At 50.1% G+C, this 27,796-nt stretch overlaps 3 protein-coding genes across 4 annotated transcripts in view; 2 read left to right on the top strand and 1 right to left on the bottom strand.

Annotated features, from left to right (window-relative positions):
* Window positions 1-5,989, top strand: part of TTLL9 (tubulin tyrosine ligase like 9) — a 74,280-nt gene extending 68,291 nt beyond the window's left edge. The window contains exons 15-16 of the mRNA XM_074406383.1: window positions 22-132; window positions 5,704-5,989. Coding sequence (XP_074262484.1) covers window positions 22-98 — 77 coding nt within the window. The 3' untranslated portion in view covers window positions 99-132; window positions 5,704-5,989. The remainder of the gene's footprint in view (window positions 1-21; window positions 133-5,703) is intronic.
* On the bottom strand, window positions 2,579-9,544 carry PDRG1 (p53 and DNA damage regulated 1). Of its 2 annotated transcripts, XR_745381.3 has the most exons (6): window positions 9,363-9,544; window positions 7,782-7,857; window positions 6,289-6,363; window positions 4,070-4,150; window positions 3,263-3,468; window positions 2,579-2,849 (listed from the first exon to the last, which is right to left on the bottom strand). XR_745381.3 is itself a non-coding variant. In XM_003932082.4 (5 exons), the coding sequence occupies exons 1-5, from the start codon at window positions 9,447-9,449 to the stop codon at window positions 3,386-3,388; spliced, it is 402 nt and encodes a 133-aa protein (XP_003932131.1). In that variant the 5' UTR covers window positions 9,450-9,544; the 3' UTR covers window positions 2,579-3,385. The 2 variants fall into 2 exon arrangements, 1 of the variants encoding a protein (XP_003932131.1); XM_003932082.4 differs by having other exon boundaries at window positions 2,579-3,468.
* Window positions 9,545-26,134: 16,590 nt separating this feature from the next.
* Window positions 26,135-27,796, top strand: part of XKR7 (XK related 7) — a 29,185-nt gene continuing 27,523 nt past the window's right edge. Inside the window, exon 1 of the mRNA XM_003932132.4 lies at window positions 26,135-26,751. Within this exon, the coding sequence (XP_003932181.3) occupies window positions 26,168-26,751 (584 nt within the window). The 5' untranslated portion in view covers window positions 26,135-26,167. The remainder of the gene's footprint in view (window positions 26,752-27,796) is intronic.

Consider the following 27,796-nt stretch of genomic DNA (forward strand, 5'->3'; position numbering starts at 1 on the left):
AACACTCTACTTCCTTTCCAGGCTGCGTCAACGATCGGAAAAAACAGCTGAGGCAGCTCTTCTGCTCCCTTCAAGTCCAGAAGAAAGCTTCCAGTTGATCCCCAGCTGCCAGAAGGAAATCAGCCTTGGCAGGTACCGCCCAGGCCTCTCCCCGCCTCCCAGATCCCAGCACCTCACAGCACTCGCCTCCCCACCTCCAGCCTGGCACCAGCTTTGCTGGCTTAGCAGCTGCAGCTTCCTACTTGAATTAGGCCCCTTGGTTACCTCCAGCTGGTCCCCAGGCATCTTTGCACCAGGAGACAGCCAATCCCTGGGACTGGAGGGGTTTTAACCTTGACAGACTGACTTGGCAACTGGGCCCAAAGAGAACAAATACAGCAAGTTCTGCTACCCCTGAGAGATCATATCTAATAAATTTAAGCACAAGCCCTACTTGGAGTCACTGGACCCAGGCCTGGCTCACGGGATACTATTGGCTGAATCCAAGTCCTCCTGGCTTTGACACTTGGATGCCTCTCAAGTTAATGTTGAAAAGGTCCTTTAGGAGCTAGAGTTTGGAGGTTAAGGAACTTGTCTTTTTTTTTTTGAGACGGAGTTTCGCTCTTGTTACCCAGGCTGGAGTGCAATGGCGCGATCTCGGCTCACCGCAACCTCCGCCTCCTGGGTTCAGGCAATTCTCCTGCCTCAGCCTCCTGAGTAGCTGGGATTACAGGCACGCGCCACCATGCCCAGCTAATTTTTTGTATTTTTAGTAGAGACGGGGTTTCACCTTGTTGACCGGGATGGTCTCGATCTCTCGACCTCGTGATCCACCCGCCTCGGCCTCCCAAAGTGCTGGGATTACAGGCTTGAGCCACCACGCCCGGCAGGAACTTGTCTTTAAGCGGTGCTTGCGAAGCGAGCAGTAGATGATGTATTTATTGGGGATCTGGGGAAGTACTGAGCCCTAAACACATTTCCTTGCAATACCCTGACCTTGCATGTCAGGGTAACCCATGGGGCTCCCTGACCATCATCTGAAAAACAGTGGGCCAGAACATCCCCATTTCTCAGACAAGACAGAGCAGGAAGGCAGAGCTTAGCCAGAGTCTCTGCAAAGGTGCATTTATCTAGGTCAGAGGGGTGACTTAGGTGCTTCTCTACACCTTGTTTGAGATTGGGAGCTGAGCCAGAAACCAGAAAACCTTGGGCTCATGGGCAATACAGCCTGGGGAGGTGACAGTGAGTAAAAACTTCTGCATTTTCACAACCTACATTCCTAAGCCTCCTCTTGGCTTAAGAGGGACTGCATCGAGTTGGGGCTGATGAACTGCTCCGGGGGGATTCACTCCCTCCCTCTACCACTCACCCTGCTTCAGAGTAGTTTCTCTGGCTGCAAATGGTGGAATGCAACTGCCTAGGGTAAGTTAAGGGAAGATTTTTGGAAAGAAAATACTGGCAAATCCAAGAAGTGAACCAGCTGACTTTAGGAAGGTCCAGAGTAGCCAGGCTACTCTGGACCTTCTGCCTTCAGAGCATGAGGATTTCTCCCGTCCATCCTTGTGACTGAGGCAAACCCGGACAGGCCCATGCATGGGCTCCAGGTTCCCTACTTCCAGGAGAAGGAATGCGATTGGCTCTCTTTGGCCCAACACCCACCCTGCCAGGCAGAAAGGGGCAATTTTCCAATGGTGAAATTGTGAACCAGGCAGTCACACTGGAGAACGAACATCTAGCAAGGTGAATTCTGCAACTCCCTACTTTTACATTTTAAAATAAGCATTATATTCATATGGTTTAAAATTAAAAATTTACAAAAGAGTTTAGGGTGACATCTCCCCTCCCACCTCTGTGCCCCAACCCTGCAGGTGCTGTTCTGAGGGAATCACATTGCGTTTGCACACACATTATTAGCTTGTAAGACACCTACCTTCCTCTTGCTTTTCTCACTTGATGTGTCTTGCAGCTTGTTTCTTATTCTTGATTGTGGTTGTATGGTACTCCCCTACCTGGAGCTACTGATTCCTTTAACTAGTCCCCTGTGGATTGACGTAGTTGGTTTCCAATTCCACCTGCCTACTTCTTAAAGAGATTACAGGGAAAACACACAGTAATTTCTAATCAACTTCACAACCTGAATGTCTAGCTCAGACATCCCCAGACTTTTTACACAGGGGGCCAGTTCACTGTCCCTCAGACCGTTGGAGGGCCGCCACATACTGTGCTCCTCTCACTGACCACCAATGAAAGAGGTGCCCCTTCCTGAAGTGCAGCGGGGGGCCGGATAAATGGCCTCAGGGGGCTGCATGCGGCCCGCGGGCCGTAGTTTGGGGATGCCTGGTAGCTTCTTTTGAAAAAACATAAGAACTGGCCATGACAGCCTGTGTTTCTATGTAACTATGAGCCTGAGCAAAGGAGCGAGGGGACCAGGAGAGGTGTGCCCCTGCCATGCTGCCATTTGTTGTCACCTGCCTGTCAAACCACAGGTTCATCTGAAGGTAAGAACCGATGGTAAGAACCACATTCGTAGGTGGTATTCTAAATGGAGCAGCGTGCCCTTACTGAAGGACTAGATGAGGCAAATAAAGACTAGCTGCTGTTATTTATTCATTCAGCTAAGCTTTATTGAGCCCTTAATGAACACAAGAGTTCTGACTTCACGGCAGTTCATACCACGGGAGGCAGACAGTACTAAGCAGCACTGGCCAGGCCCCACTTTCAGAGGGGGTGGAGGGGCACCCACTCATGCAGGCCTGGTGCAGGACTCTGCAGGGCCCTCCTGACGGAAGAGTGGCCACAAAGGGCTGCTAGGCAACATCTACTCTTGGAATCAAGCAGGGAGAAAGGGCAGAAATGGAGCTGGCAGTCATCTGTGGGGCAGACACACAGGTGGCTGTGGTGAGCCACAAAGCACCAAGATTCTGTTCTTCATTCAGCATCCACTCCTCAGCCTCTTGCTTTCCCATCTCAGGGCACCTGCCTGAAAAGCTCTCTTCTGAGAGAAATGCTGGGATGAAGCTCCACTCTGCCCCCTCCCCCTCCCTCCTTCCCTGCTCAGGGTCCTTACAGCAGGCCATTGTTGAGAAGTGCCTGCTGCAGTCATTCGCACACCCCCACAGCCACAGCTCCACACACCCACTGGTGGCTGCCAGGGCCTATCAATAGGTCTTGTGTGCACTGTGCCCTGGTGTCCAGGTCTAGCAGCCAGACAGGCTGAGGGTTCCCTCCTGCTGTCACAGAGCAGCCAAGCAGTATAGACAAAGAGGTTTTCACGGCCAGATACCTGATGCCTGTCCCCTTACAGGGCAGATCCTGTCCTTACAGGTGTCAAGGTTGGAGGGTCTTGGGTCCTCCATGACCCTGTGGGGGTTGCTGGTCACTGGTCCCCCATCTTGGTTCTTGAGTCTCATCCTTTCAAGATGACCTTGAGAGCTTTAAGCTCATCTTGGTTGAGGGGGTTCAAGTTAAAACCCTTCAGCTCTGGTTTGCCTAGGAGAGAAGATGATCCATCGGCATGTCGGGCCTCCTGCTGGCTCTGGAGCCAGGCCCAGGAAAGGGGCTGACACTGCACCAATGCTGCCAAACTCGGCCTGGAGGTCTGGCAAGGATGGGCCTCCAATGTACCAGATGAGGCATCACCACCACTCCTGTGTCACCAAGAGCCTGCAAAGTCATGACTCTGCTGCCCAAAGAGATCCAGGTTTTTCCAAGACCTGTGACAAATCTAGAGTGCCTGGGTTTATCAGGAATTTCAGCTCTGACCTCAATCAATCACCTCACTGGGCCTTCTGAATTTCCTCAGTCAGAGCTATCTGATCCCCATGCCATGCCCTGACACATAACGTGAGATCACCCCAAGCGGTTCCTGGGACCTGGAAAGGAAGCTGTGACAGGGGCAGGACTCTTTAAATCCCCCGTCCATTCTGTCCCCTGGCAGCTATAACCAACCACTGCACACACCTCCAGGGCCACTCACAGGCTGCCTCGGCCAATGCCCACCTCTGAGGGTCAGGCTTCCCATCCCTGCCCTTTAAAGTCCATGCTGATGATTCTCTTCCCTTCTAGTCTCCAGTCCCTGCTAAGCCAATACCTTGGGCTTCAAAAAGGCGGTTGACCTTCACTTTAAGTTGTTTCCGGAGTTTTTCTATTTCTTTATCCAGATGATCTTGATCTGGAAAAAAGAGGGAGGCAAGCATAAGATAAGATCGTACCAGACACACTGGACCCATGAGTAGAGCTGCTAGCCTCTCCCCAGCAGAGCGTGTAGCTTTCAGGAAGGAAAAGTGGTATCAGAGACCAACTGAGGAAGGATAAAGGCTAGAAGGGCCATGACCTGCTCAGGACCACTCAAGAGAGCCCAGGACACAGCAGTCCTGACTCTCACACTGCCCTGTTTTGCATTATGCAAAGTACCTTGGGGTGGCCAGTAGAGAGAGAAAGCAACATGAAGATTTTGGCCACCCTCCCACAATGACATTATGTACAATTCAAATGCATAAACAAAATAAAGCATCTCTAGATCCAGCCCACCCTAGATGGCTGGAAAATGGATGCCTAGGGAATTTTACAAACCCAAGTCCATCAAGGTGAGGGGGTTTTAGAAAAACATGATTGTGTAAACATGTGACCTAAACAATTGACATGCAAGCCTAATGCTCAAGCTTAATTAGCCACTGTGAAGAGAAAATCGTCTCCTAGTGCCATGGACTGCCCTGAGAAGAGTCAGTGTGATATGAGAGGCAGCTATCAAAGCTTGACTGACTAATCGACTGAAGTCACCCAGCCAATTCCACCTGCTCACCAGTGACACTCTGGCTAGTCTGTCTTCCCCACAGACTCACTCCTTCTGGGGGGAGAAATGCTGAATGCCCAAGCCTTATAACCTGGTTCTGTTTCTCACTGTCAATGAGTAACCCCAGTGTCCATGCACTTGTTTAGCCTATGTTGATCCCCAAGAAACCTGGTGATGTCCCAGAACCCCTCTAGGTACAGTGAAAAGATCACACTTGGGGACCAAAAGAGCCAACAAGATCCTGAACCCAGGCAAGGGACTCCTCTCAAAGCTACTCTCCAGCTCACCATCAAGGGCATTTTCATTTTCTAACTATTAGTGTATTTTTTCAACACAACAGCTGGAAACTTCTCCAGCTGCTTCTGTTAGCAGTTTTATGTCATTGGCGGTTGTAACTGGCAGGCATGTAATCCCAGCACTTTGGGAGGCCAAAGTGGGCGGATCACCTGATTAGAGACCAGCCTGGCCAACATAATGAAATTCCATCTTTACTAAAAAAACATTAGCCAGGCATGGTGGCATGTGCCTGTAATTCTAGCTAATCAGGAGGATGAGGCAAGAGAATTGCTTGAGCCTGGGAGGTGGAGGTTGCAGTGAGCCAACAAAGCACCATGGCACTCCAGCCTGGGCAACAGAGCAAGACTCCGTCTCAAGGGGAAAAAAAAGTTTTATTTCATGAGGTATGAAGACACCCTGTCTTGAGGGACTGAGGCAACCTTGCTTGTCTTTTTGGCCATTTTCAAGGTTATAGAAGAAAAAATAAGTGTAGTCTGTTCTTTTTCTAGCCAAGAGTCCATTTGTAGCCTGACTCTTGCTTTTAAGATGCTTTTCCAAAGAGCTTCCAGATTATGGCTGTGGAAACTTGAGTACACTAAGTGCCAGGCTATGGCAGACCCTAGAGGTTCCATTTTACAACCCGGTCTCTATTGCAGGGCACGTGAAAAAGAAAAGCTCACTCTCCCAGGCTCCCCTGCAGCTATGGGTGACCACGTGACCTAGTTCTAGCCAATGAATCTTGGCGAAGTCCCTGAGGAGATGGCCTTACTTCCAAAATATGGTGAAAGCCTTCTGTCTTTCTTCCAGCCTGGCATGAGGACATGAGGCTTGCAACAATCAAACAACTACCAGGAGAATATGCTAAGGGCAGCTATGCCAGGACTGGACTACACACCTCTGGACAATTTCTTTCACAAAAGTAAAAGAAGCGTATTTCCTTGAGCCTCTATTTGTTGGGTTTTGTTATTTGCAGCCTGATTCCTCACTAATAAGCATGCACTATGCTAGGCACACATATTGTTTTATCTCAACTTCACAACTATGCTACACAGATGCATCCGCCTCTTAAGAGATGAGGAAATAACCCACCGTGGCAGAGGTGGAATTAAAACCCACAGCAGTCTGAACCCTGTAACAGAGCTGCCTCTCAAGCTGCCTGAAGCCTGACTCCCTGTTCTGGGTTAAGACCAAAGCTGGTGTGTGAGGCAGCACACCCCTGACCCATCCCCAGGAGGCCTTACCTTTTTCAATCATTTCCTTTGTTTCAGGATGAGGCATCTTGATAAACATGCTCCCGAAGCAAACCATCACATCTTCTGAAAGAGCAAATGGCAATTCCTTCAGCAATTTGTTTTTGAGTACCTATTATTGGCCAGACATTGTTTTAGATGCAGAGAACACAGCAGAGCAAGACAAAGTTCCTGCCCTTTTGGAGCTTGTTATAGTGGAGGTGAGAGAATAAACAGATACCGTTTGTCAGACCTTGATTAAGAGCTATAGAGAAAACTAAAGCAGGCTCAGATGGCTAGGGAATGCCAGAGTAGGGGAGGAACTTGTTACTCATACCAGGTAGTCCGAGAAGGCCTTTCTAAGATTATGTGATATCTACACAGAAACCCAAGGAAAGTGAGAATGTGAGCCCTGCAGACATCTGGGGAAAGAGTGAGCCAAACAAAGGGAACAGGAACAGCAAAGATCGGTAGTGTGCTTAGGGTGTTTGGAACAGCAAGGGGAGTACAGTGGCTCATGCCTGTAATCCAGCACTTTGGGAGGCCAAAGCAGGCGATCACTTGAGGACAGGCGTTCAAGACTGACCTGGCCAACATGGCAAAACCCTCTATCTATTAAAAATACAAAAATCAGCTGGCTGTGGTGGCACATGCCTGTAATCCCAGCTACTCAGGAGGCTGAGGCATCAGAATCACTTGAACCCTGGAAACAGAGGTTGCAGTGAGCCAGGGTCATGCCACTACACTCCAGCCTGGGTGACAGAGCAACTCTCTCCCCGCCCCTCAAAAAAAAAACACAAAAAACAAAACACACACACCAAAGAGACCCATGTGGGTGAAGTCATAAATGAGGGAGAGTCGAGATGATATTGGCACACTCATGGACTCATGGGGGCTGGATTACTGTCTTGTAGAACCTCTGGATTTTACTTGGGTGAGATGAGAAGCAACTGGAAGATTCTGCATATTCCAGTGCACTTTCAACAAAATGTAAACTTCCTCAGCCCCTAAGGCCTTTCATTATGGCTTGGTCTCTGCCTCTCTCTCCAGCCATACTTACCCTCTCCATTTGCTTCCTCTGCCATAGCCACTTGGCCTCATCTAAAGGGTCCGATTCTTCTGGATATATATTCTCAACACCCACCCCAACTCCAATTCCATCTTTGGCTCTCTTACAATTTTCAATAATGCATTTTACGTTGTTTTCCTCATCTGTAAAGCACAAGGGCAGGAACCATCACTTTTTTACACCCTCAGCACTCTCAGTGTCTGCCACTGTCGATGAGCCAGGAGCCAACGACCTGTCACTGAGCAGCCGAAATCCTGAACCACAGTCTGTGCCAGAACTGCAAAATTTGCTCCCCCATCTCCACAGACTCTTTCGATTTCCCACAAGGCTGTTACACAGCTGTGGCCTCCTGCCGGATCTCTATCACGGCAAAGTAAAGGCCTTAAAGGAAAGCAGAACTGGCCTCCAGCGCTGCATTGAGAAAAATTCAACTTACCAGAGAGGCTGAGATCCTTCTGCAGGGCCCTTAGGCCCTCTCGATTCTGATTCCTTTTAGTGTCCAGGTCCACAATCTGAAAACCATGGGGACAGGAGAGAACTCTGTTATCTCTTGCCCCAAGCTGTCACCTCTTGACAGACAAGGGCTGCAGAGACAATGCATTACTCTTGAGTTATTTCCAACGTCCTGCCTAAAATGGATTGATGTGTGAATGTATTTCTTCTCTCACTCGGCTTCCTGGTCCTTAAAGACAATGCTTTGTGCAACTGCTCTCTCCCCAGAGAAGATGCTAGGAAACCATGTGCTGACTAAATGGGAAATTCTGTACTATTGACTCAAACTTTAGGGCCTATGAGAATCACCAGGAGAGTGGAAACCCTTCCCCTACACACTGATTAAGCAGCCCTGATGTCTATTTTTGGACAAACTTCTCCAGCTGGTTCTGACGTAGTAATATGAGAAACCCAACAATACTAGATTGGAACAGCAGAAGTGGGGGCACCGAGACAGTGGTAACACCACAATAGTTACTAAGGAAGTGAGACAGTAGTACAGTATGCTGCACGAGAGTGCTGGTTCTGGAGCTGGAATACCCAGGTTGGAATCCTGCTGTCTGCTTCAAGCTGTGTAACGTCACCTTCTATTTACTCCTCGGCAAAATGGCGCTACGAACAGTACCTACCTCACAGGTTATTGAGCTAGCAATTAAGTGACTTAATACAGTACCTGGCACATACTAAGCAGCTGATAATCGTTAACTGCTCTCATTAGTCTCATCCAGCACACCCGGATCCAGCATTTAATTTGACAGGCTCTTGCCCAAGTTTTCCCCTTCTCAGTAAATACCTGAGCTTTCTAACTAGGGATGAGAGGGAGTCATGACTCCCCCGGCTCCCTCACCCCTTTACACAGCCGCTATCACAGCCTACTGAGTCTGTCTCCAAAATACATTTCTGACCCATTCACTTCTCTCCACCACCACTACCTAGTCCAAATCCATCTCTGGTCTGGACCATAGCAATGACCCTTCACCCATCTCCCTGACTCCACCCTTGTCCGCCTATATTGTGTATTCCACACAGCAACCAGAGGGATCCATTTAAAACGTAAATCCAATGACGTCACCCTCCTTCCCCAGGAACTCCCTTCAAAAACCTGGCACTTAAATTAGAGCCTGACCCAAACTCCCCACAAGGCACCCCATAAACACGGCACCACCTTAACCGACGACCCCATTCCTGGCCGGTCACAAGGCTCCCCCAGGCCTCTCTGCGGTTCCTCCTCTCCCCTAAGGGCCTCAGGGGGCCGGGAAGTGCATTTTGAAACAGGTGCTCAGGGAAACGGCCCAGAGAGTGATGGGTCGGGACCCGGAGAGCACGGTAAGAGGCAGAGAAAGGACGAAGGAAGAGGAATACCCAGCACTGCGCAGGCGCTCACTTAGTAGCGGCCGAATATTTATCGGCCCACATCTGTTGCCTCGGGACAGTTAACCGCCTGTCCGGGTCAACTCCCCGCAACCCCGCGCGCTTTCCGACGGCGCCAGCCGCCCGGCCCCAGCGCCGCGGACGGGCCTCTCACCTGCTGCTTGTCCGCCAGCACCTCTTCGGCGAGCTCCTCCACCTCTACCAAGTACCGCAGTACTCGCTCAGCCTCGGGTGACAGCATAGCGCCCACCAACTCCACCTACGACGCTCGCGCGACCCTTCTCTCACTCCACCGGCTTTGGCTTCCGCTGCGCATGCGCCGCTGTCACGGGGCTTCCGGAGCGCCTGCGCATTTAAGAGAACGGTGGCGCGCAGGCTCTAACGCACGTGCGTCCGCGGCCGTGAGAGGCGGGGTCTAGCTGTAGGGGGCGGGGCTGGAGCGCCCTCTGCAGGCTCAGAGAGCTCAGTCCGCGGGCTGCCTCTGACCCCTTCCTCCCTCGGTTCATATTTGTTACGCACTACGTGCCAAGCAGTTTTAGGGACTTGGGATGCAGCAGTGAACACAACAAAATCCCTGCCCTCATGGAACTTCATCCTAGTGGTAAACACCGACAATTAATGGCAAAACAGTTACATACCATGGCACGTCGTGGTTAGGACCTGGGAAATACCATTCTTCCCCTGTCTAAGAAACACCAAGAAAGCCCATGTGGCAGTGTGATTAATGTTTTATCTCTGACACTTTCAGTTTCTAATTTATAAAAAGGGGGGTGAATAAAAATCCCCCTCAGTGTCTCATCACAGAATCGGAAGGAAGCAGGAATCGGCTGGGCACAGGGGCTCACACGCCTGTAATCCCAGCACTTTGGAAGGCCAAGGCGTGCACTTGAGCCCAGGAGTTAGAGACCAGCTTGGGTAACACGGTAAAATACCGTTTCTACTAAAAATACGAAAAAAAAAAAAAAAATTAGCCGGGCGCGGTGGGGCATGCCTGTTGGTCCCAGCTATTCAGGAGGCTGAGGTGGGAGGAGCACCTGAGCCTGGGGAGTGGAGGCTGCAGTGAGCTATGACGGCACCAGGGCGCTCTTGGAAACTGTGGGCAGTAAGCAAGGAAATGCTAGCTCAGAAAAGAAAATGGGTATGGATGGCAGAATTGGGAGGACTTCCCAGAGGAGGCAGGCAGATGGAAAATGGTTGCCATCAGAACCAGAGGGTTCCCACGAGATCTTCACGCCCAAACTCCTCATTGTATAGCTGGAAAAAACAAGCCTCAGAGAGAGGCAAGAAGATGAGGAGTGAGCAATGTGGATGTCTAGGAGAAGAGTGTTCCAGGCAGAGGGAACAGCCAGTGTGTGTGGAACAGAATGGGTGGGGGAAGCAGGCGGGAGGTCAGCGGGGAAGGAGGCATTGAGCACACAGGGCTGTAAAAGGCGCTGGGAAAGGACAACGAAAAGTCTGAAGAGCAGGACGGGTATTAGCACTCTGATCTCTTGTCTCCCCGATTCCAGCTTTCTATTCTCTCCTTTCAACCGCTTGTAACCAAGCCCCTTCACACCCCTTGCCTTACTTGTCAAAGCAGCCTTTGTGTGGATGGAATTAGTACTGCCCCATTTCACAGCTGCAGACTGAGGCCAGGAGAAGAGCAGTGCCTCATCACACAGCGAGCCAGGAGTGCCCGGTGTCCATGCTATTTCTGGACGCTGCAATTGTGGCCCCAGAAGCCCCAGCAGCAGCTCTGCGTTGCCTAGGCTTTGGCTGCCTTCAACTACCAGAGGCAGAGCTAATTTTTCCTGCAGCCACCTGGTGTGGGAAGGCGGGAGATTCATTAAGGATTCCTCACTGAGGGTGAATTTGTCGCCAAACCCAGGATGTTTTGTATAAACACCTTCTGGTTCAGAAATGCAGACACAGGCCCTGAGAAGGAAAGGGGGATGTTTGCCAAAGGAGAAATGGGGCTCACCAGGCATCCCTCGGCCCGGACCCCAGCACTGGGTCTTCTCTACCTTGGGACCCACAGAGGCCTGGACCAGGTTGACCCTTGACCTCTACCAGATGGGCCTGGTTGGCGAGGTGCTGAGGGAGGTGCCCGCATTAGCAGCTTCTTGGTGGTGACTGGCCCTTAGAGGCCAGCCCTGGCCACTGGAAATGTTGGGGAGGGGAATCATAGTCATTTCCAAGATTTTGAAATGATCAGACCCAGAAAGACTGTTGGAGAGAACTTCAGTTTCAGAACCATTTATTTCACAAATGTTTATCAACTTCCCAGGCCCTGTGATAGAGTCTGTGATGAGCAAAACTGGACATGGTCCCTGCCCTCAGGAATCTCCCAGTCTGGTGAGAGAAACAGTCGACATACAAATAAGTAAATATATCATATGTCAGGTGGTGAAAAGCGCTACAAAAAATAAAAACAGCAGCCTGGTGTGGTGACTCACACCTGTAATCCCAGCACTTCGGGAGGCCAAAGTGGAGAATCACTTGAACTCAGGAGTTCGAGACTAGCCTGGGCAACAGTGCAAGACCCCCATCTCCACCAAAAAATAAAGATAAAAATAAAACTAGCCAGATGTGGTGGCATGCGGCTGTTGTCTCAGCTACTCAGAAGGCTGAAGTGGGAGGATCACTTGAGCCCACGAGTTCAAGGGTGCAGTGAGCTACAGTCACGCCACTGTATCCCAGCCTGGGTGACAGAGTGAGACCCTTTCTCTAAAAAAGAAAAGAAAGAGGGAGAAAGAAAAATAAAGAAAAAGGAAGGAAGGAAGGGAGGGGAAGGGAAGGAAAGGAGAAAAAGGAAAAGAAAAGCTACCACAGGACAAGGTGATAATGGAGGGGCTCTTTGAGATAAGGTGGTCAGAGAGGGGTCTCTGAGAAGAAGGCGTTTGAACAGAGTGTGGAGGAGATGAGGGGGTGAGCCATGTGGATATCTAGGGGAAGAGCCTTCCAGGCAGAGGGAACAGCCAGAGTATTTGAATAGAATGAGTGAGGGGGAGAGGGTAGGACAGAGAGAAGGAGGCATTGAGCATGCAGGGCTGTAGAAGGTGCTGGCAGTGCTCCACCCAAAATCCATGAGGCGTCCCCCGAGGTCACTGCTGCATATGTCCGTGGCCTCCTGCTTCTCTCTGCTCATGGATGCAGGCTGAGAGGGGCAGGCAGTGAGTTAATATCCACGAGTGTGAACTCCTACCAAGCAAAGAGAGGTGTTAGTCACTGCATACTCTAGCTTCTTTGCCCCTCTGTGGGAGACCCAAGAGGAGGCTGCTATAATCATCCAGGCGGGAGAGGGTGGCCACCGCAGCAGGAGACAGCAGTGGGGATGGTGACTAGCGGTGGGATTCTCAGGGCCTTTGCACACACTCCCACATCGGTCTGGAATAATTTTCTCCCATGCTTTGATTCCATATTTCCCACTCCTCAGCTTGGGGTTACCTCATCTTGAGGGTCAAGAGTCCTTTCTGGGCCCCCACAGTTTTTAGACTTCCCTCGTCTCTGCCCTTCCCATACCACCTTTCTTGTCTAAACGCCTCGCTCTGTAGTGATGATCTCCTCAGGGCAGAGACCTTGTCTGTCTTGTTCACTGGAAAAGTGTCCCCCAGTCTGGGTCATTGCCCACCTCCCTGCTGCTGCTCAAACAAGCCAGGCATGGTCCTGCCTCAGGGCCTTTGCACTGGCTACTGCCTCAGCCTGCACTTTCCCCTGACATCTACATGGTTCCTTCCCTCACCTCCTACCAGTCTTCTTTTTTTCTTTTTTGAGACGGAGTTCTACTCTGTTACGCAGGCTGGAGTGCAGTGGCATGATCTTGGCTCACTGCAACCTCCACCTCTGGGGTTCAAGTGATTCTCCTGCCTCAGCCTCTTGAGTAGTTGGGACTACAGGCATGCACCACCATGCCCAGCTAATTGCGGTAATTTTTTTAGTAAAGACAGGGGTCCCACCATGTTGGCCAGGCTGGTCTCGAACTCCTGACTTCAGGTGGTCCGCCCGCCTCAGCCTCCCAAAGTGCTGGGATTACAGATGTGGATCACCATGCCTGGCCCCGTCTTTTCTTAAGTGGCACCTTCTTAATGGAGCCTACCCTGACCACATGTTTAATAATGCAACTCCTGCCCCTGTCCCTCCCACTACTCCTGATCCACTTCCTCTGCTCTAGTTTTTCTTATTCTTTCTTTTTATCATCACTTTTGTCACCTCCCAGCATGCCATATAATTTACTTACGATTATTGTTAATCTCCCTCTGCTAGAAGGGAGGCTCCTTGAGGGCAGGAATCTTTCATTCATTTCTTCACTGATGTCTCCCAAATGTCTAGAACAGCACCTGGCCCACAGTAGGTGCTTGCTAAACAATTTTGAATGAATGAATGAGGAGAAGGGTCAGAATTCTACCTAAGGCAGATTCTTTCTGAGGCCAGGCTCTTAAAGGTAAGGGCTGGGATCGTGCCTTACCCACTGAAGTCAGGGGATTGGGTTTTGTCTTCAGATCCTGGGAAGCTGCTGGAGGGTGCTGAGCAGGCACAGAGATGATTGGGTTTACCTTGTGAAAGCCCCCTGTGGCTCTGGCGACAGGATGGGTGAAGAGGGGCAAGCGTGGTGGAGTCTCCTGAGATATATGTGTGGGTTGGGGGTGGGAGGGTGAAAATGGGGGCTTGGGGAGGCGACAGGGCTGGAGCTGCACTGAGAGAGCAGTGAGAGAACCCCTTTAACGTCCGGATTCTCCAAGCTGCCTGGGTGGCTGCCCTATCAGCTCTGGCTGGGCCTCCCAGCTGCTGACAACATGCTCCTGACCTGCAGATGGGCTGTGTGCTCGCCTGGGTGGTCCCCAGCTCCTCCCTCCACTTCCTTTGCACCCTTGTGGGCTTGGCGGGTGAAGAGAGGCTCCCACCCTGTCTCCTCCCCTGATGTAGAGAATAATCCCTTACATTCATGTGATTCTCGTCCTGCCCTCATTCATCCTCCCACATCCTGGGGTAACACAAAAAATCTGAATCCCATTGGGCAGATGAGGACATCGAGGTCAGGAAAGGGAATGGGACCCTCCCAAGGTCATGCAGCCAGATGGGGACACCAGGTGGGGACATGTCTCCCAAATCCCCACGCCTTCATTTTCACTAGGCAACAGATGGCCCATGGCTTGATTTGAAAAATCTTCAGGAGGCTGAGGCAGGAGAATTGCCTGACCCCGGGAGGCGGAGGTTGCGGTGAGCCGAGATCGCGTCATTGCACTCCAGCCTGGGTAACAAGGGCGAAACTCCGTCTCAAAAAAAAAAAAAAAAAAAAAAAAAAAAAAAAAAAAAAAAAAGAAAAGCAAAATCTTAAGTGATCCCAAAGAGAGTGCAAGCCCAGAACATTCCATCCTTCCTTGAGCTGGTTTTTACTACTACCTTTTAATACAAAATACATTCACTTTAAATTCTTCTTACGAAAACATTACAGAGAGACTAAACTCTTTTTTGAACCCTCTCCTCCTCAGTTCCCTCTAGCATCCCAGTTTAGATGTGTCTTTTCAGAGATGCATTTAAAGACATAGCTATGAACCCAGAGAAAACCCACAGGCCTATTGTGAGATAGTAGGAAGGCAGGTGGAGGACATTGCACACAAACCTAGTGCTTTGCAGCATTGCTCTTGGACAGCTTTGACTGGCATTTAGAGCTCCTTCCTATTTTCTAATAGCTGCAAAATATTCTATTGTGAGGCCAGTGAAGTGGCTCATGCCTATAATCCCAGCACATTGCGGAGAAGAGGCGGGCATATCACCTGAGCTCAGGAATTCGAAACCAGCCTGGGAAACATAGCGAAACCCTGTCGCTACAAAAAATACAAAAAGTAGCCAGGCATGGTGGTGCATGCCTGTAGTCCCAGCTACTCAGGAGGCTGAGGCGGAGGTTGCAGTGAACCAAGATCACAGCACTGCACTCAAGCCTGGGCAACAGAGCAAGACCCTGCCTCAAATATACAAATATATATTCTGTAATATATACACATACTCTGCAGTATATTAGCAATACATTCCATTTGTTTATCTCATTTTCTTTTCTTTTCTTTTTTGTGAGACCAAGTCTCACTCTGTCGCTCAGGCTAGAGTGCAGTGGCACAATTTCGGCTTGCTGCAACCTCCATCTCCCGGGTTCAAGCGATTCTCCTGCCTCAGCCTCCCAAGTAGCTGGAACTACAGGTGTGTACCACCATGCTTGGCTAATTTTTGTATTTTTAATAGGGACAGGGTTTCACCATATTGGCCAGGCTGGTCTCAAACTCCTGACCTTACGATCTGTGCGTGTCGGCCTCCCAAAATGCTGGGATTACAGGTGTGAGCCACCGCGCCCGGCCTGTTTATCTCATTTTCTACATTAAAATTAACATTTAGTTTTCATGCACTGAAGTACAGTGGGTTGAGTTAATCCTACCTCTCAGTTCTTAGCACATGGTCATGATTTAGTCTGCAAGGACCCTTTCTTGTTTATATTATTTTTCTCCCACCTTCACTCACTTTTGACCTCACTGAAACCCTCTCTACTGTGTTTGAAGTGACCTTAAATATGCAGAATTTCTTGCAAAATGCACCATGTTGTTTTATGTGTTTCTGTGTTTTAAAAATTGTTATCAGGACCAGGCTTGGTGACTCATACCTGTAACCCCAGCACTTTGGGAGATCGAGGTGGGTGGATCACCTGAGGTCAGGAGTTCAAGACCAGCCTGGCCAACATGGTGAAACCTCATCTCTACTAAAATTATAAAAATTAGCCTGGTGTGGTGGCAGGCACCTGTAGTTCCAGCTACTCGGGAGGCTGAGGCAAAATCCCTTGAACCCGGGAGGCAGAGGTTGCAGTGAGCCAAGATCATGCCACTGCACTCCAGCCTGGGTGACAGAGGGAGACTCTGTCTAAAAACAAATAAAAATAAGTAACGAAACCACATACCCAGTTTATTAGTATCAACTAAAACTGAGCATACCTAGCAATTCCACTCCTATCGTTGTGTGTAATTCCACACAATAGAAACACATTACTACTTGCACCCAAAGACACACACACAGATGTCCTCAGCTCACTGCAGCTTCCGCCTCCAGGGTTCAAGCGCTTCTTGTGCCTCAACCTCCAAAGTAGCTGGGACAACAGGCATGCACCACCACACCCGGCTAATTTTTGTATTTTTGGTAGAGATGACATTTCACCAGCTTGGCCTGGCTGGTCTCGAGCTCCTGACCTCAAGTGATCCTCCCACCTCAGCCTCCCACAGTGTTGGGATTATAGGCATGAGCCACCACGCCTGGCTCTGGGTATGTGTTTTGAATCCACATAAATATTATTGAGCTGTAAGTCATGTTCCTTTCCTCCTTTTCGTTTTTCTTTGCCTCTCCCTATGTTTCTCAGATCTCTCCATCCGCTCCAGCTCTCTAGGTACCTCTAGCTCCTTATTCCTCCAGCTCCAGAGAACTCCAGAGCTGCTGCTACCTCACTTCACTTGTCCGCTCTCTTGATCATGGACACCTGAGTGCTTTCTGCCCCTGTCAATGCACACAGGACATCCTATGTAGTATTGTCTTGTCGTAGGGCACACACACACTTCTCCCTTCCCTTCCCTTCCCTCCTCTCCCCTCCCCTCCCCTCCCTTCCCTTCCCTTTCCCTTCCCTTCCCTCTTCTCTTCTTTTTCTTTTTTGAGACAGGGTCTCATTTTGTTGCCCAGGCTGAGGGCAGTAGCCTGATCATAGACTGCTGCAGCTTTGAACTCTCAGGTTCAAGTGATCCTCCTGCCTCAGTCTCCCAAGTAGCCAGGATTACAGGCACGCACCCCACCATATCCGGCTAATTTTTTTAAAATTTGTAGTAGAGACGAGGTCTCACCCTGTTGCCCAGGCTGGTCTCAAACTCCTGAGCTGAAGCGATCTTCCCACCATGGACTCCTAAAGTGCTGGAATTACAGGCATGAGCCACCGTGCCCAGCCTTCTTTTTCGTAAGTACTGCCACGTCCCTCTCCAGGATGGCTATCCTCATTTTCATGCCTACTGGTGATGCACATTCTAGCCAACTTTGGGCATTTCCACCTCTCTATGGCTTGCTGGTGTGGTGGCTGTAAGTAACATATTTACTCAGCCGTATCTTGTGGGTGGACATTGAAGTGGTTTCCCCCTTTGCAGATAATACAAACTGCTGCGATCATCCTTCAGGGACGTGCCCCCTTGTACTTTCCTTTGAGCTCAATTTCTTTTCTGCTTCGTCTTCCTCTACTCTTCTTGAACACAAATTCCTAAACACATCCTAACTTTCTCAGCTCTTTCCCTGTGCTCAGGCTGTGCCCTCTGCTAGGAATATCTTTTGTTGAGTGTTGAATTGTCCCTCACGGACCTTCCTCCTAGAAGGCCCTGCCCTACCCCGGCCACCAGGAGGGTTGCTCTCTCAGGTCTCCCAGAGGAACTTCATTCTCCTTTCCTCCTGGCATCAGACACTTTCCTGTTTTGGACCAGACCTTTTTTTTTTTTTTTTTTTTTTTTTCCTCATGGTTTTGGCTTTTCACCAGCCTGAGCACCATTGAGGCCAGGAGTTCCATGAGCTTCCTAGAAGGTGCCCAGGACCCTCAGATGGAGCTCAGGAGGGGTCTGTTGAATGATTGAGTGAGGCCATGACCTAATCGTGGGAATTAAGGATCCATTCTCCATTTTTTTCTCTTTCTTCCTCTTCTCTGCTCTCTCCTCCCTCTCCCCACTCTACCCCTTAACCAACTAGAACCTTTCAGAAGTAGCTCATTTCACTGGAAAGAGGATGGAACATTCAGTCAAGACTCCCCCTCTCCTGGGTGGGCACAGGCGGCTCTACCCATCTGGAAAGTTGATGTGGGCCTGACTCATTCCCTCGAGGCAATGGCTATTGAGTACTTACATTTGGCCAGGCCCTGGGATCCAGTGGTACATAGGACAGGCCGAGTCCTGGTCCTCACAGTCTTTTAGCTACAGGGACAGAATGACACCATGCATGCACCCTCCTAATTCTGATAGGCTTGAACAAAAAGCTCATTGTCCAGTGAAATTATATAGAGGGTGGTCCTACCCTAAATCAGGGACTGGAGGTGGAGGAGACTTTCTTGAGAAAGTGACATTGAAGCTGAGATTTAAGGATGAGTAGAAATAAACTAAGCAAATGGAGGGGCTGTGGGTGGTGGGGAGTTGGGGTGGAGATAGAGAAAGTCTGTCTGCTAGAGGGACGCGCAAATGCAAAGGCACTGTGGCAGGAGGGAGCCCGGGGAGACCAGTATGTTTGGAGTCCAAAGAGAAGGGGAGCAAAGGGAAGAGAGGCTGTAAGGACAGACAGAAAGGCCTGGTCGGCAGAGTAAAACTGAAAAGTAGACTCATTCCCTCAATAAGTAATTACTGGATGCCCACTATTAGCCAGAAGCTGTGCTAGAGCAGTGAACAAGACACACAAAGTCCCTGTTCCCACAGAGCTCCCTGGGGGCAGAGGAAGAATAGCTAACCCATAGAGGCCCTACTATGTGCCAGGAACCATGCTGAGCACTCTGCATGCACTATTTCATTTCATCCTCACCACCATCCTATGAAGCAGGATACCCATTTTATTGAAGAGGAACTGAGGTTTAGCAAGGTGGTGTGATTTACCCACCTGTAAGTCTTGAGGGCTTATTACAGGCCACTTAAAAAGGCCTTTTACAAGCACCCTCACCCAATACTGGTGTATGGAGGATATATTAGTACAGCCCCTATAGAGGGCATCTATCAAAGTTATAAAACACACACACTGTTCAATCAGCAAGTCTATCACTAGAAATTTATTCTGCAGGTATCCAAAAGGGCATGTCCAAAAAGTCATTCACCGAAGAATTGTTTCGACACGCTGGAGAAAATCTAGCTGTCCATGATTTAAGGGGCTGATGGAGTAGATTGTGGTGTATGCATGCAATGGAATATTGCCATATCATGAAAGAATGAGGGGCCCTCTATGCACTGATATGAAGCAGGCTCCAAAAATGTTGTTATATGGGGAAAACAAGGTACAGGACTGTATATAATTAAGCTATCATTTGTTTTTAAATGATGGTAGTGGGTATACAGATAGGAAGATGAGAGAGAGAAGAGACAGGGAGAGAGGGAGAGAGAGAGGCTCCAGAAACTTATAGCATTGATTGCCACTGGGAAGGGGAGCTGGTGGCTGGAGGACAGGGTAGGAGAGACACTTTTCAATGTGTCCCTTTTGTATCTTTGAGTTTTGAACGTGTGAATATATTAACCATTCAATAAATAAATAAATATAATTGGCCAGGCACAGTGGCTTATTCCTGTAATCCCAGCACTTTGGGAAGCCGAGGTGGGTGGATCACCTGAGGTCAGGAGTTCAAGACCAGCCTGACTCACATGGTAAAACCTATCTCTATTAAAAATACAAAAATTAGCTGGGTGTGGTGGCAGGCACCCATAGTCCCAGCTACTCAAGAGGCTGAGGCAGGAGAATCACTTGAATCCAGGAGATGGAGTTTACGGTGAGCCAAGATGGCCTCATTGCACTCCAGCTTGGGCAACAAGAGGGAAACTCCGTCTCAAAAAAAAAAAAAAAAACAGAATTATATTTATTGAAAGGACTTTCTATGGGGAAGAAAGAGGCATTGCAACGAAGAAGACATCCTAGGATTGTTGAGTTGAAGAGGTCTTAGTGATTCCCTTTTTTTCTGAATGAGGAAACTGAGACCTACAGAGGTGAGGTGACTTGCTCAAGATGACCTATGCAGGTAATGGCAGAACCAGCACTGGCTATCACCTGAATTGTAGAGCTGTGCCCTTTTCTGTCATGCTGAGCATCTGCTATATGTTGAGCTCCACTAAGCGCTGAGGATACAGTGATGAACAAGACGGGCACAACTGCTCCCTTCATGGAACTTACATTCTAGGCAAGAAACAAATAAATATGTATTATAATATCAGGCAGCGATCAATGCTATGAATAAAAAATAAGGCAGGTGAAGGGATAGAGAGCATCAGGGAGTGGGAGAAATGATGGAGAAAAATCCCTCTAAAGAGGCAACATTTTAGAGAGGAGAAAGACGGAGCCTTGTGAATAACTGGGAGCGCAGCAGGAACAAAAGCCCCATGGAAGGCAGAAGATTGACTTGTTAAAGGAGCCAGTGTGGCTGGAACACAGTGACCAAGGGAAAGACAGTGGGAGATGAGGTCAGAGGTGGGCAGGAGAGAGAAGGTACACAGGGCTGAGGACTCTGGTTCAAAGTGTGAGGCAGGAAGCAGTTGGAGGTTCTAAGCAGATATGGGATATGGGACCTGAAGAGATAATCCCTTTTTAAAAGGCCCCTCTGGCCTAAGGTGGAGATTGAACATGAGGAGAGGAAAGAGGGGCTGCAGGGAACCCAGCGAGGAGTCAGGGGCAGTCCAGTTGTCCTGGAGAGAGGTGACAAGCCTGGGGCAGTGTTATGGGGAGCAGAGATTGCTGTCCCCATCTGTCCAATATGGGAGTTGAACAAGATGTTCCTTTAGAGCCTTTGCAGCTTTGGGATTTGGTAATTTGGTGAATGACCTCAGAACATATCAACTAGGTGAGCCAGCCACACTGTTTTTCTTTTCTCGCAGTCTCCAGGTTTCTCACTTGGGTTCTGGGTCTGAACAGAACTGGTGATCTGAGGCTCAGATCAGGGACTCCTGCCCACCCCCTCCCTGCCAGCCCACTCCTGTCCCCACCTCCCAGGGACAGATGGGTGGGCAGCAGGAGCAGCTGGGCCTTGATGCCTGCAGGGCCCTCAGGGAGGGAATTATCTGAGAGTTTGTAACCCTGCTCTGCCTTCCAGATCTTGAGTTGAAGACCCCACGTGTCACAGCTCCAAGAGGCCTGGGTTGGAGGGTGGCAAAAGATGGGCAGGGCAAGGCGCTTTTCAGTCCTGCAGCTGCCCACAGGGCGACAGTAACCTGAGATGCTAAGGACTCCAGGAAGCTATTAGGGCTGAGGCTGAAAGCTGGTAACCCTCAGGCTGAGCCTAACCTGCTAACTTTTTAATTTGGCCTGAAAAGCGTTTGAGAAAAGTTGGAGCCAATGCTTAAAAATCAAGAAACTTTATGGTCAAATCCAGATTTCTGGCTTCTCTTGAATAATTAAAAAATCTGACCAGACTGACCACCCATTCCCAATTAGAACACCCAGCAGGAGCTGAGTAGCAGCTGTCCCTATTGTTATTTTATTTTATTAATGAGTAAATACAAGCACATGATTCCAAAAAGTAATCACAAATTGGCATATATCATGAAGTCTCCCTTTCCTCCTCGCCTGCTCTTCTCCCCAGATCCCCCTTCAGTCACCTCTTTATTTTCTTATGGAGATTTCCAAAGTTTCTTTATGCATATGTAAACACATAAAACTATAGATTATTATTCTCCCTTTCACCTAGCTTCATCCCCTGTTCTCTCCCTTGCTTTTCCCCAAGGAGGCCTTTCTGTATCAGGACATAGAGAGCTTGCTGCTACACGCCATCCCTTTGTCAGAAGTCTCATGATTTATTTAGCTGGTCTCCCACTGATGGGCATTTGGGTCACTCCCACTATTTGCTTTTATAAACAATGCTGTATCAGTGTTTTCATGCATAGTTTGCACAGCTGCAAATGTTTTAGTTGAAACTATAGGAAAATTATTAGGAGGCGATTCAAGCAGAGGGTGCAGTAGGCAAGAGCTGAGCCCTCAGCAGGATCCCGAAGCAAGGCTAAGCAAGGAAACAAGATGAGGGGTGTTTGTAAAAGTGATTCCCAGCCAGGCACAGTGGTTCATGCCTGTAATCCTAGCACTTTGGGAGGCTGTGGCAGGAGGATTGCTTGAGCTCAGGAGTTTGAGACCAGATGGGGCAACAAAGTGAAATTCGTCTTTACAAAAATGTTAAAGACCAGCTGGACATGGAATGTGTACCTGTAGTCCCAGTTACTCAGGAGGCTGAGGTGGGAGAATCCAAGAGTTTGAGGGTTACAGTGAGCTATGGTCACAGCACTGCACTCCAGCCTGGGCAACAATAAAGAGTGATTCCCAACAAAGTTCAGAGATTTGGGGGACTAGGGAAAGGCTCCCAGATTGGCTCCTGCCACTTGCTAAATATGGGACTTCTTTCTGGGCCTCAGAGTCCCTGCCTATAAAATGAGAGAGGGACTTGGACAGTTGGATGAAATCCCAAAGGACCTTTCCAGTTCTGACCAGCTGTGGCCACCTTCTCCCACCACACCAGACAGACTCAGCCTCTTTTCAGCCCTTGAACTTGCCTCGCTCCATCCTATTGCAGAGCTCTTGCCTGAGCTGATCCCACCCTGCCCCCCCCAACACTGGAACATCGCCTCTGTGCACGCCTATTGGTTTTAGTCTGAATCTCTGAACTGGTGGGCCATTTGGAACACACCAGTCCTAACTCCTTCAGGGTAGAGTTCCCTATACAATACCCCTGACAGTCCACACTTCAAATCCTTCTCCTTGTCACTCTCTCCAGTCGCCTGAACTTTTTTTTTTGTATTTTTTTTTATATATTTTTTTTGTATTTTAAGTCGCCTGAACTTTTAGCATAGAGTTCTTGAATGCCAATGCTGCTACTTCCCAACAAATGGCCTTGTGACAGTACCCCCCTGAATTTCAATTTCTACCTGAAAAAATGGCTGGTTTGAGAATAACATGTGATGATATTAGTAAAGTTTTTAGCACATCTCCAGATACACAGAAGGGCTTGATAATTCCTTAAGTCACCAGGCACAGTGTCTCATGCCTATAATCCCAGCTCTTCAGGAGGCTGAGGTGGACAGATCACAAGGTCAAGAGATGGAGACCATCCTGGCCAACATGGTGAAACCCTGTCTTTACTAAAAATACGAAAATTACCTGGGTATGGTGGCACATGCCTGTAGTCCCAGCTACTCGGGAGGCTGAGGCAGGAGAATCACTTGAACCCAGGAGGCGGAGGTTGCAGTGAGCCAAGATCATGCCACTGTACTACAGCCTGGTGACAGAGTGAGACTGTCTAAAAAAAAAAAAAAAATCCATAAGTCACTGCTCTTGTCTGAATAAGTTACCTTGTTTATAAAATAGGGATACCTATTCCTTTTTTCTTTTCTTTTCTTTTTTAGATGATGTCTCACTCTGTCACTCAGGCTGGAGTGCACAGACATGATCATGGCTCACTACAGCCTCAACTTCATGGGCTCCAGTGATCCTCCCATCTCAACCACCCAGGTAGCTGGGACTACAGGTGCATGCCATCACACCTGGCTAATTTTTGTATTTTTTATAGAAATGGGGTTATGTTACCCAGGCTGGTCTCAAACTCCTGTGCTTGAGCAATCCATCCACCTCTGCTTCCTAAAGTGCTGGGCTACAGGCATGAGCCACCATGCCCAGCCTTAGAATCTATTTATAGGGATGATCACTCACTCACTTATTCATTCATTCACTTAATGATTTTTGTAGAATACCTATTGAGTGCCTAGCATAGCACTGGGCACTAGAAGATTTGGTGGTGAAGAAAACAGATGAATTGTTCCAACCTTCATGGAGCTCCAAGGTAATTCTGAACAGGCAGACATACGAAGATAAATTGTCAGTGTGCTGATATTAAGGAGGAAAAAAATGAAGATATTATGGAAGCTCTTAAGAGGGATATGTCAGAGAGACTTCTCTGTGAGATAAGGAGCAGGGCACAGCTGGGTGGGACAGCCAGGAGAACTTCCTGCAGGAGACATCACCCTAGTCTAATAATTAGCTTTAATTATCCCCACCACAGCCCTAGAAGGAAGGCACTGGTTATCTCTCATTTTACTTTTCTGTGAAGTTAAGAGAAATTAAGTGTCTTGCCCAAGGTGATGGGAACAGGAAGGGATGAATGGGTTTTAAACTCAGATTTCCTGGCTGTGGAGTCTCAGACCTAAAAACCTGTCTTCTGCTGCCTGTTTGAATAGGCAAATCCTGGGATATAGAGCATCATGGGAAATAGAGAGACTGTCTCCACTTGGATGGGGCCCAAAAGTGGGACTCTAACTTTGCCATACCCTACTCAGAAACCAGTGTAAAGGAAGAGATCCAGACACATGCAAGAACTGACTGAAGACCCTCAGGGTGGCTGGGGCCAGAGTTTCTCCTCTCCCGCTACCATCCAGGGCTCTGTGCACTTCCTTATCTCTGCCTAGGGTTGTTGGAGAGAAAGAAAAAGCAGAGATATTCCTTTCTAAATTACACTGGGATTCAGACCTTCCAGCCCGACCCACAAACACTCTTGCTCACTAAACATGCCTGTCAATAGGGGACCATCAGCCTTGAATCCATCCTGCAAAACTCGCTTAATGCCTAACTCTTTCCCCTCTGTTTTCAACCTTGGGCAACAACTGGTGCCCCAACCTCCTAAGCTTTGTTGAGACCAAAACAGTCCCTGGGCATGAAAAGGATGCCAGGCTGCAGGACTGCAGATGGCTGCTTCTGCCTGACCCAGGGCAGCTGTCTCCCTTCATCCTCTCTTCGCTGCCACTTTGAGGCAGGTTGTTCCTCCCACTTCCCTTCCTCAGCTCCTCTTTCTTCATCTCCTACCCTTTGCCCCTCCTCTCTTCCTCCCCTTAAGGGTAGCAAAGCCTATTCTGGAGTCAGATAATGGGCATGAATTTGGCTCTAGCTCCTACTAACTGACGCTGAGCAAATTAATTTCTCTGTGACTTAGTTTCTGCGTCTGTAAAATGGGAGGGAAAAAGGGAGCTAGCTCACAAATTGCGAGGGTAAAATGAGTCAGTAATTGTAGTGTTTTGGACAGTGCCAGGCAAAGAGACACTACTACATGAGTGAATAGTAAATGCCTGGGTCAACCCAATCTGATCAAAGGTGGAGGTGGGAGATGAGCTGGGGGTAGCCGGGATGTGTGGGAACCCCACCCCCTATCATAAATTACTGCTCTAATCTGGTTTCACCAGCCCCAGGCTGCTTCCCTGTGATCATTCTCTACTCTAGCAGCTGAGTCTTCTTTCTAAATCCTGATGTGACCACATAACTCCCCTGATCAAATTCTGCAGTGGTTCCCCATTGCCTGCTGGATAAAGGCCACCTTCTGGCCCCTTAGCATCTCATCCTCAGAACTCTCCAGCCCCATCTTCCCCATCTCTCTACTCCCCTGGATCTGAGATCCAGACTTGCTTGAAGACATGCCCTCCAGTCTTAGGCCTCCAGGCCTTTGCACTTGCTCTTTCGTCCACCCGGTGTTTCCTCCCATCCGTTTCCTCTCATGTTGGTTGTCGTCCCCTTCCCTCCCGCTGCTACTCTACTAGGGCTGTAGCCAGATGAAGGCAGTCCCGGAGGGAGGCAAAAGGGAGAGTAAGGAAGAGACAGTAACTCAGAGCTGCAGCTTTCTCAGCTTCAAAATAAGAAAAGGGGACCTCTAAAGATCAAAGGAGGGGATGGAACAATATGTGAAGACTCAGGAAACTGGAAAGGAGCATTAGCATGGAATGACTGCTAAAGGGTTACTGGGGGGCCCGCCCAAGTCCCCCAGCTCCTTTATTCCAAGTCTCCCACCCACCCACACCCACCCCCCATCAAACCCAGGCCACTGGGGGTGAACACAGGAGAAAAACGAAGTGGAGAGGATGGGAAGGGGGAGGCGATAAGGAAAAAAGAAGGAAGCGCAGTCCGGGGTGAGATGAGAGACAGAAAGCATGGGGTTGGACCTCCGAGGAAGGAGGGAAAGGGTGACCCGAGATGCGCTCCCCCTCCCCTGCCCCCCCCGCCCCCCCCGCCCCCCCAGCCCCCCCACCCCCGTCCCAGGGGCTGCCCCCCTCCGGCCGCAGCTCAGGCGGGCGGGGGCGGGGCGGGGCGGCGCCGAGGAGAATGAATAATTGAAGTGGAGGGGAGGAGGAAGAAGAGGAGAAGGAGGAAGAGGAGCCGCCCGCGCAGGGTCCTCCCCACGCCGCACCCCCCTCCGCCGCCCGGAAGTCGCTCCCCGCCTCCCGCTCCGCCAACATGGCCGCGAAGTCGGATGGAGCGGCGGCCTCGGCCGGCCCGGGCCCGGAGGGGGCGGCTGGCGGTGCCCGGGGCAGTACCGGTGGGCGCGGGGAGGTGGCGGCGGCGGCCGGGACCCCGGTGGGCGTGGGGGCGGGTGGCCCGGGGCCGCGCTACGAGCTGCGGGACTGCTGCTGGGTGCTGTGCGCGCTGCTCGTGTTCTTCTCCGACGGCGCCACGGACCTGTGGCTGGCGGCCTCCTACTACCTGCAGGGTCAACGCACCTACTTCAGCCTCACCTTGCTGTTCGTGCTCCTGCCCTCGCTGGTCGTGCAGCTGCTGAGCTTCCGCTGGTTCGTCTACGACTACTCGGAGCCCGCTGGGGCCCCGGGACCCGCCGTCAGCACCAAGGACAGCGTCGCCGGCGGAGCCGCCATCAGCACCAAGGACAGCGCCAGCGCCTTCCGGACCAAAGAAGGCAGCCCCGAGCCGAGTCCCCAGCCTGCGCCCTCCTCCGCCAGCGACTACCGCCGCCGCTGCTGCCGCCTCTGCGTCTGGCTGCTGCAGACCCTCGTCCACCTTCTGCAGCTCGGCCAGGTCTGGAGGTAGGAGAAGCGCAGGTGGAGGGAGCTGAGCCCGAGGGGTGGGGGTGACGAGGGGCTACCTGCCATCCCAGCCCTGATCTGACTTTTCCGGGCTACCCTCCTGTCCTGACCTCCGCCACGCCCCACCCCATTGCAGCTCTAATTTCCTGTCAGTGGGCTTCTTCTAACCTCTGCCCCCAAGCCCTGCCCAACCCCAGTGCCATCCGCTTTGACTTGGCCTTTGAGAGGGGAGAGGATGGGGTAAGAAAGGAAAGAAAGAGATCGTCAGGGGTGCGTGTGAGTGGGGAGGACCTGGGGCTCACGAGAATAAGTGTGAACTTGAAACAGAACCACAGGGACCCCTCCTGCCCTAACCCACCACACTCTGCCTGAGTATCAAGCCTGGGCTCAGGAAAGAGCTCAGAAGTCCTTTCCTGATCTCAAAGATCCTCTGTTCAGAATGGCAGCTCATTGACAACCTCCAAAGAGAGTAACAGAATTTGAGACAACTAACTGAATATCCCGCCTAAACTTCTTGGACTTTTTGGAAAAAGATATGCTGGACCCAACTGAGGAGCCCTCAGGCTCCTTGTACTTCCTTTGGCCCCCTCTACCCCCGCTAAGAGTCCTCCCCTCCTAACAGGGCCAAGGGTATTTGGAATATTGAATCTGAGATTAGATGGCCACTGGCTGCCCTTTAATTCCAAAATGGTAAGGCAAAACTGAGGCTTTGTTCAAGCTGCCCACTTTCAGTCTTCTTCCTCTGCCAGGACTGAGGATGCCTGCTGTGCTGAGTTAACTGGAAAGAGGGGGAATTCTAAGCCTAGGGCTCCTCTTGAATCTGAATTGCTATTTAGTAGCTTAGGCCCTTCTGTGCTCTGACAGAATGAACTTGCTTACTATATGATCCTAGGCAAGCCGCCCTCCTCCTTTCAAGCCTCAGTTTCCTTGCCTGTGAAATAAGGGAGAATCCCTACTGCTCTTATCTCATTGTCTTATCATTGCATTATTCTTACCTGTTGGGATAGTCAGGTGAGAGGTCTGTATGAGGGCCCTGCAGACTGTA

The sequence above is a fragment of the Saimiri boliviensis genome, chromosome 9, assembly GCF_048565385.1.
Source record: "Saimiri boliviensis isolate mSaiBol1 chromosome 9, mSaiBol1.pri, whole genome shotgun sequence".
NCBI classification, from domain to species: Eukaryota; Metazoa; Chordata; class Mammalia; order Primates; family Cebidae; genus Saimiri; species Saimiri boliviensis.